We start from the raw sequence: 8,926 nt of genomic DNA on the forward strand, positions 1-8,926 counted from the left end.
AGTTGCAAACTTCATATCATCGTTTTCTGAAAATTTACGATATTTACAAATTTTTATTAAAGTATTCACGACCTAAATCAAAAATCTCCACAAACAGTCACTAAATTTTTACTTTTTATTTTAAATGCAACAAACTTACTCAAATTTGGTACAGTGCTTGCCGAGGAAACCAATTTTTCCTTTCCCCTGTATTTAGATAAGAGACCCGCAGCTAAAGTTTCCTCTTAACACCACAATTACACACACCACGACATTCCACATTCATATCTTATTAAACTCACTAAATACTGACTGCACTAGCGTGTTTTCGGCTAAAATACTTCACGACAAAAGCCAACACGTTGTCACTAGCAGGTGTATCACGCTTGTACGCTTTTGGCCACTTTTCCAACGTAGTCGCCGCCATATAACGCTCGACGTACGACACTCGACACAAATTTGATAACAAGCGTCCCACGGATGTCAAAAGTCACGATTTCGTGAGTTGGGCATGTTTAGAACGTGAAGTGTTTGACCTACTGGTCTCTTGGCACCATTACATGTTGCGCATTTAAGTGAAGAAGATGTACAACCGTTCTCGCGGAGCAAGTTTCTTTTTTGTCGTTTGTCTATTTGTTAACCGTATTAAGAGCGTAAGGAGCATAAGCGTATGCAGCGTTATAAAAGTGATGAAAAGAACCCAGCTTGTCACGCACGTCGCCGTCTCTCCTTTAGGCATCTTGTAGTACAGTAGGTAACGCTCGTTGTTCGGCTTGTGGAAAAGAGGGATATGGTCGAGCTACAATGAATCGCTGTTGATGTTTATTCCCATGTTAAGTTTTTATTTCTTCCAACGAAGACGAAGTGCAGCCGTTGTGCGATATCTGTTTTTCTGTAATTCCTATAAGAGTGCCTGGATTGGCCCTCACCACATCACTGCTATAGATGTTCGTGGCGAAAACTGCACATATCAACCCTCTTTTCACTTTACTACGGTAGACCAAAATCGCTCAAAGGTTGTGTAAGGTCAGAGAGCCATGAGATGGATGGAAATGGCATCCTATTTTCATATTATGTGGCTGGACGGTCATTTTGACGTATGGTCATATAGGCCTGTATGACGTTCGAAGAAGAACAAGCGAAGTAGACGGACCAGTCAACGTGACATCTGTACTTGAAATCATTTATTTTGCCATCAAAATGAAGAAATGAAACGAAAGCTGCGGATGTTCTCAAGCGTGGGCACTATGTTCCAGTTGCGCATCGGCTCGACAACTTCCAAAATGAATGTTGTTATGTACAAACATCACACCACCAAACGTCCGAGGCGCTTGACAGTGTGGCTGGCAGAGCCACCAGCGGTGTATCTGCAAACATTCGTCGAGATGCAGCAACAGCACGGCGATTGACGGACAGTCTCTCGGTTACCTTAAGAGTCTGCACACGGCGACCAAAACAGGCGCGGTACTTCAGCGCATGAGCGACGCGCACTGTTTCACTCCTCTAGGTAGATTCTGTGCCGTCTCCTGCTCTCCGTGGCCCGATCTCCCTTCATGTCGACAGAGGAGGGGATCAGCATGATAGACCTTATCCACTTGGGGCGCTTCGTAGTGCCTCCAGACTGCTTGCCCTTCATGGACAAGTGTAGAACCACGGGTTTCATGCCGCGGTAGTTGCGGCCTCGGTGCTCCACATTGGCGGGCCACTTACCCGAGTTGGTGGCCACTCCTCTGTAATTCTGCCGCGGCTTCGACGACGGGAACACGCCGACCGTCTTCCACTTTGTCTTGGACGGGTCGCGACTGGCGTAAACACCCCTCAGCCGCTGGCTGCGCTGTTCTTGCTGCGGCCGCTGCTGCTGCTTGCCTTCCAGAGTCCTGATCAGTTCCAGCGGATCCTCGGCCTGCAACGCGGCGCTCAACTTCTCGATAGGGAAGCGCTTGATGGTGAACCGTGGCTTCTTTGTGACTCGAGCGCTAGTGTAGCGAGCGGCAGCGCGAGCGGAAGACTTGGCTTTGGGCTGCGGGCGGTATCCTCGGGTGCTTTTTCTTCCCGCCGACACCAGGCGCGCGTACCCAGCGGCTCTTGAGCCAGGGGGCGTCTCTTCGTACTCGGCGTCGTCCGTTCGGATGACGACGGGCGACCTGCCGTAGATGTCTCCTGGAGAGTCGAAGTCTTCGCCGATGTCCGGAGTTTCCGCCGCCGGTTCGGCGTAGTCGCCGCCATCGTCGTCGAAAGCGGGTGCTGCGGGGCCGCCTCCGTATCCTCCGGTTGGCCGAGAGGGCGGCCTGCGCGGAGACCCGTAGCTCGGCGGCGGCGGAGGCTCTTCGACCGGGGGAGGTGGTGGGGGTGGCGGGGGTGGCAGCGATGCCGGTGGAGGTGCGGGCCCTGGGGAAGGAGGCTCGACCTTGGCGACCTCCGGCGGCGACCCAGGTTCCAAGTTCACCAAGGTGCCGTCCTCGCCACCCTCGACGAGCACGTTGCCGTCGACGTCCGCAGTGCCGATTGTCTCGACAACGTCAATGACGTCGAACATGTTCATTCCCATTCCCATTCCCGGCGCGCCGCCGCCGCCGCCGCCGCCACCCATAGCGGGTGTAGGACCACTAATGATAAAAGTGGCAGTTCCACCCCCTCTTCCACCGCCCTTGCCACCGCCTCCAAAGAAAGTAGCGGAGCACGCAGCACAGGACAGCAGCAGGAGCAGGCACTGCCGCTGGTAATTCTGAAAAAGAAGATAAAAAAGTGCAGGGCGTTTCAGCCACCAAAGCTGCTTAATTGGGCATGATGAAACGCGCTCGCGGTGCAAAGCTAAAGGGCGTTAACAACGTTTAGCACAGAGTGGGCGCCGCTATTCATCGTTAATTTCTGACAAAAAGACGAGGCACTAGGCGCACACAGATTGCTCCTGGCTCCACTAGGTCCCCACACTTGGCGCCGACACCCCGCTGGTGTTGCTCGTTGCGTCTTCTCGAAAGCAGAAGCCACCAGAAGTGGCGGAGTTGCGCTATGCCTGAATACTCGGCACTTGAAGAGGACGGCAGATAAAGAGCTGCGTATCCAAGTGGTACCCGGCGGCTCATTGCACATCACTAAGCGACGAAAGCGCTGCGGCAGGCGAAAGTGTCGGTCGTCTGCGTCACAACGCAGTACCTACCGCTCCCATGGTGCCGAGAGATGCTGCTGCTGCTGAAGCTGCACCGAAGGATCAGCGACGAGTGACTCCCAGCAGGCTGCCGCAGGGTGCCTTATACGCGACCTAGGAATGCGGACGCCACTCCATAACAGTGCACGATCCGGCCGTGGCATTGGAGGCGCGCGCGGCGCCGTCGTGACGAGCCACATTTGACGCGGCCGCGCAGGAAAAATAAGCGCGCCCGCCGTCGCGTCGAAGCGCCGACGCTTCCAACTAGCGCGTGTTGCCTCGCACACCTCTAGCATTTTTTTTTTTTCTTCTCTGCAACGCGAAAGTGCAAAGTACATCGCGCCAGCGCGGCAAGGCCGAGCACCAAAGGAAAAAGGCGGCCGCCTCTTGTTCCTTTTGTTTTCTTTATAATCTGGCATCGCTCTATGCGTGAGCATACTGCTCGCTATAACCGCCTGCCGGGGTTAGCAAGGGTCGTCGGAAGAAAGGAGCGCTCGCTGGATCGTTCCCTCTCTCCCTCTCGCGCGCTCTGGGATAGAGGCTCCTTCCAGACGTCTTGAAAGCCGTTGTTACGGCTTGTTCGGGCGCTCTCGCGAGCCGGCAAGGCGCTCTAGGAATGCACCGCCGCGCGGCCCACCCGCTTCGACGTCGGATCACCGCCCCTATATATCCGCACGTCTGTCTTTGAGTTCCGTGCAGCCAAGCGAAAACCTGCAGCAACGGCGACACCACCTGCTGGAGCGTAAGAACTTGACCAGAATACCAATATCCATGCCTTTCTAGTCGATCTTTGAAGAGTCGTGTCAAGAACATCGACATAGCCTTGGCGTTTACAGCTAGAGACTTCGAGGGCTTTTTTTAATTTAGCCGCCTACAATGCGGCTACAAGGAGGCTGTTCTTTTCCGCCAAGACAGGGAGGATTCAGTGGCACAGGCATTCAGCTTCGCCAACACTGCGCGCAACCAACCAGCTTTTCTGACGCTGCTCGCGAGCGCTCGTGCATCCGGCGTTGTTTCCGAATGGTGCTTCGCGCGACGACGCGAGTCCGAGCCGCGCCGTCAACAGCAGAACTGGGTGGTCCCCCTTCTCTTCCCCCTGCACTTTCCTACAGGCCTCAGAGCAGAGAGGAAGCGGCACGTGGTACCATTATCTGGTTGGGAGGCGCGTCGGCGGAAAGACAGCACCGTCGCATGTTGTCATCGTTGAAATCGCCCGACTTTTACGTCTTTCTTCCAGGAGCGCTCCGCGGAACCTCTGAAGCAGTGCAGGAATGCGCGCGGAGTGAGTGGACGTGAACGCTTCGGCAGCCTGCGCCGGCGTGCTCGCAGGCAAGAACCGCCTCCCCAAGGTCGCCTTGAGCGCTTCATTGTTGTCCAACGAGGCAGAGAAAGTCGCGTGCTTTTCGAGACCACCACCGCGGCGAGCATTTGGGCGGGCGGACGACGGCGGGTCACCGAGCGGTCCTCCGCGTAAAAAAAGTGAGTCGAGTCAGGCTCGTCGTGGAACGCGCTGTACGGTCTGCTGAACTGAGCGGATGAAGACGTGCGCGCGGGCTGTGATTAACCCTCCCAACCGAGATGCGTGCTGTGCAACGTTCGATCTCGGTTACGGTTGTTCTGGGCAGTGCACGACCTACATCTAGCACCGGCTCTCTCTTTTCAGCAATACCGGCACTTTGGTGTGCCTCGACATCGAGAGTGACGTGTCTTTTTGTTTTTGTTTTGTTTTTGCAGAGCATGTGCAAAGATTGGAAGGGGGAGGGGAAATATACTGTGTTTCCAAATTTGCCAGGGCCCCACGTTGGGTGCCAAATGCCCGCGGGTAGTGCGTTACCGGGTCTGGGCTGCATATGACGTGCACGACGGCATCAAGGAACGCAAAACAACCTCATTGTTGTTTTGTAACGAGTCAATAATTCCCTAAAGAGTGTTGGTTATACCGACTCGGTGCGAGTGTTTTCTCACGCAGGCACATGCAGCATGCACGGCATGACAATGCGATGGTTTTAGCCATAAGCTAGCTCATTATCCGCGGCTTGTTTCTTTTTTTTTTTTATTCCCGGGTGGAACAATGACGATGCGGTCCCGGCACTCAAAAGTTTGACAGCGAAGACAAAGCATAACTGGAGCTTACGCAGAAAGAAGGAATGTCTATTACTACTTGAAGTGCACTCATCTTCTCTCAAATTTTCATTTTCACACAACAGTATAGGGAAGCGGCCACGCAGAGGTACCCTGCGACCGTGCCACAGTGAACTGTGCCAAAGTTGAAGATTAATTTCACGAAGCAAAGATAAGTTTCCGCGAGCAGATGCTGTGAAGGCATTCCCAGTGAAAATCAGTGCATTATTTCCGTCTTTTTTGCCTGCTTGGGCCTCAATTGTGCACGAATGTCGCGTGTATGGCTGTTCGCCTGGCATCGCCATTTCCTCCCGGCCGGCAGTGGCTTCGCGGACGCTGAGGTACTATCCTCTAAGAATGGAAACAACGCTGAAGGAAACGACCGTTGCTCTTTCTCTCCGCGCTGAGAGAGATTAAGCGAAACGAAGAAAGAAGAAAGGCGTCGATGGTGGCCCAAGGTTTTGGGAAGCTGTTTTTGCATGTAGAACCGATCCGTGTAAGCGGTGATCATGCCGACGTAATGGTCACGTGGCCATCAACGTGAATTCACTCAGCGAGGACGCATTTCTGTTCGATGCCGTGCGAAGGACAGAACTAGAGCACAGCGGTGGGATACTTTCGGACTATACAATAAAAGCGAACGTCTCTCGAAGTGTTTGGTGTTTCTTGTGCGCATATCTCGGGGGAGAGATGTAGAGGGCGCTACGCGCCATGCGTTCTGTATATATGGTTGTCCAATAAAGGTGTGTGCATTCGTTCGGTCAACTCGGCTCCGAGTCACTTGGGTAGACGCGGCTAGCGTCTGTCAGCACCCCACATCGTACAATTCACGGGTTCAGATAGCAAATCCCAAGAAACATACAAAATGTGACTTTCGCTCAATCACAATCACACACACACAGATTCACACACTCATAGAAAGGCCTTAGATAAATCAATTGACGGTTGTCGCCGACTTGCTTTCGGCTTTTCTTTCTCCTCTGAGTTCTCGCGCCTAGACGCATTATTCTGTGCTCTAACTTCCACATATGCTGTTCATTCTCTTGTCCCGGTCCCGACTGAAAGATCTAGCAATCATCTCCGCTCAAAGGTTCCTACGCGCACTCCGCTTGTGCCTCATATTCACTTAGTCGCGTTCGGAATGATTTACTCACACTTCTCCACACTCATTCCCATTGACGTCCACTCGCCCTGCCCAGCACTCGCTCGTTCGCTCGCTCACTCACTCACTCACTCACTCACTCACTCACTCACTCACTCACTCACTCACTCACTCACTCACTCACTCACTCACTCACTCACTCACTCACTCACTCACTCACTCACTCACTCACTCACTCACTCACTCACTCACTCACTCACTCACTCACTCACTCACTCACTCACTCACTCACTCACTCACTCACTCACTCACTCACTCACTCACTCACATTCTTGTCCACACTCACGTGCCGGCATCAACTAATATCTGTTCACAGTCGCACCAAGTGACACGAGCGTCCGCTCGGGTTTTTTGGCGGGAGCGGTTCTTTGCAGTACGTTCCAGCAGGCGGGCTTCCTTTCGCACCGCGCGCAGGGGTCCAACTTCCAGTGCGAGTAAACAACGTGTCATTTTTAGTGTACTTTGGTGGCGCCTCTGGGACATCCAAGAGGTAACGGGGACACAAAAGCTGGAACCCAGACTGGCCCGTGGATTGGGGGAGTATACCGAGGCCTACGGATTGCCCTAGTCCCAGCTTTGATAACCTCCCCCTCCCCCCGACCCCTCGCCGCCTGCTTTATCTTAGGTGATCTCCTAAGGCCTCCATTTGCCGGTATTAGTTAGAATCTGATCTGACAGGGCCAAATCACACAGCAAACGTAAATTGCTTCCCGCAGAAAGAAGCGAGCTGGAAAGAAGAGGCGGGCTCTTCGTAAGGACTGGCTGCTGGCACGGCCGGCTGGAACGTCCTGCAAAGGAATTCTCCCGTTTTCAGCGCTCTCTCACATTCAAACTGAAGTGTGCTCACAATGGCCGACAATAACCTGCTTTCAACGAACGGCTATGCGCACTCACGTTGTCTGGACTCTGTATGCAGCATCGACGAACGCTCACACGTCCACTTGCGCCAGTCAGAACACGCTCTTCACGCCCACTAACGCTTACTCGCCGTTCCCACTCCCGTTCAGTCAAACTGGCTGACACTTGCGAGCGTTAGCGCTCGCTTTCGCTCGAACTCACGGGCAATCATTGGTGCACTCATAATCTAACGTGCTGACCAACGATACCAGACGCTCGCTTGGAAATCGAAGTTGTCTTGCTCCGCAAAGCACAAGTGTTGCGAGGCGAAGCCAACAGCGAGAATTGCTTTATTGACAGAAGTGGTCGCTAGACGTGTTTACGTATGCGCTCTTTTCACAGCATAATTCACGACGAGGAAGCATGGAGACTTCATTCTTCCGCAGCGCTGATAAGTGCTAACTGAAACGCCAACATGAAATTACAACAAAGGCAGCGCAAAGGCCTGTTTCTGGACTAGGAAATTCCGCCTTGATGCGCGTTCTAGTTCTCAAACGAAAATCGCTTTAATCCCCGCCTCCCTTGAGACTTTTTCTAAACCCCTAGGTGGAAGACGAATCTCGCAAGTTATCAGCAATCCTCGGGTGTGACGGCGTTTTCGTTCGGCGAAAAAGAGCTGTCCGGAATGACGGGCATATTGCCATGTGAAACACTGCTACCACTACGTCTCCTGGCATCTTGCACGCAAAACACACAAGAACGACGTAAAGCCTGTACATATAATGTCTTCCCATAAGTATCTTCAAGGCATACAGACCTCTTAATGAAATAACCCGCGATAATCAATGTTTTTCTTTTATTTCTGAGAGAAGAATATTCGAAATTCTTTTTCGCAAAATAAGCCTGGAACTGAAAGTTACCGTTATCCTGTTATTTCGAGCTTCGACTCTCGGGCACAGCCACAGGGATGTGTGCGCCGCCGTCCAGGAATTTAATTACTGATTCGAAGCGATTGCCGAGTTAAATCTGCTTCCGTTATGATTATTAGTCCCAGTACATTTCAATTCAGGATACGTTATTACTTTCCTTGCATCTATCACGTTGGATTTATCAGTTCTCGCAAATTTGAAAGCGAACTTTAATTTCTGTTTTCATTAAGCCTTATTCATCTGATTCATAGTCAACCCTCCATAACGGGTATCAGCCATAATGTCAGCGGATAACGATAGCAGCAGACCCTGCCGAGTAAAAACGTGTTCGGAAGCTTACGTCACGGACCCTAGTTTATCACATTTTTTTGTGCCGAAACCTGTGAATCGTTCTTCCATGATCAGGACGACTTCGACGGAACGTCTTTGGAAGGCACGCGAGAACTTGCAAGGCCAGCGCCTCTCGGAATATTACGCTCCTGACAGAACTGCTGCAGAACTTCGATTCTTGGCAATCTTGTGCCGGCAGAACAAAGAGGAGGGTAAGCAGGACACACAGCTGAGCCCAAGATGCCTGAAGCAAGAACGCACTAAACGAAGGACCTTTTGTTGTTCTTGCGAATCAAGGTTGAGGTGCAGGAGGAAGGCAAGCAAGAGCTGTCGTCGTCGTACACTCGCCACTCGTGCAAGGGTTGAAGGTTGGGCGAGTTGCTAACGTTGCACCTTGAACGTGTTGCATCAGCCTCCGCAGTC

The 8,926-nt window shown here is 52.4% G+C and overlaps 1 protein-coding gene across 1 annotated transcript; it reads right to left on the reverse strand.

The window, feature by feature from the left end:
* Positions 1-1,143: 1,143 nt before the first annotated feature.
* LOC126536289 (uncharacterized) lies at positions 1,144-3,365 on the reverse strand. Its single transcript, XM_050183190.3, has 2 exons — positions 3,137-3,365; positions 1,144-2,704 (listed from the first exon to the last, which is right to left on the reverse strand). The coding sequence occupies exons 1-2, from the start codon at positions 3,143-3,145 to the stop codon at positions 1,475-1,477; spliced, it is 1,239 nt and encodes a 412-aa protein (XP_050039147.2). The 5' UTR covers positions 3,146-3,365; the 3' UTR covers positions 1,144-1,474.
* Positions 3,366-8,926: the final 5,561 nt, after the last annotated feature.

The sequence above is a fragment of the Dermacentor andersoni genome, chromosome 4 (assembly GCF_023375885.2).
Source record: "Dermacentor andersoni chromosome 4, qqDerAnde1_hic_scaffold, whole genome shotgun sequence".
Taxonomy (NCBI): Eukaryota; Metazoa; Arthropoda; class Arachnida; order Ixodida; family Ixodidae; genus Dermacentor; species Dermacentor andersoni.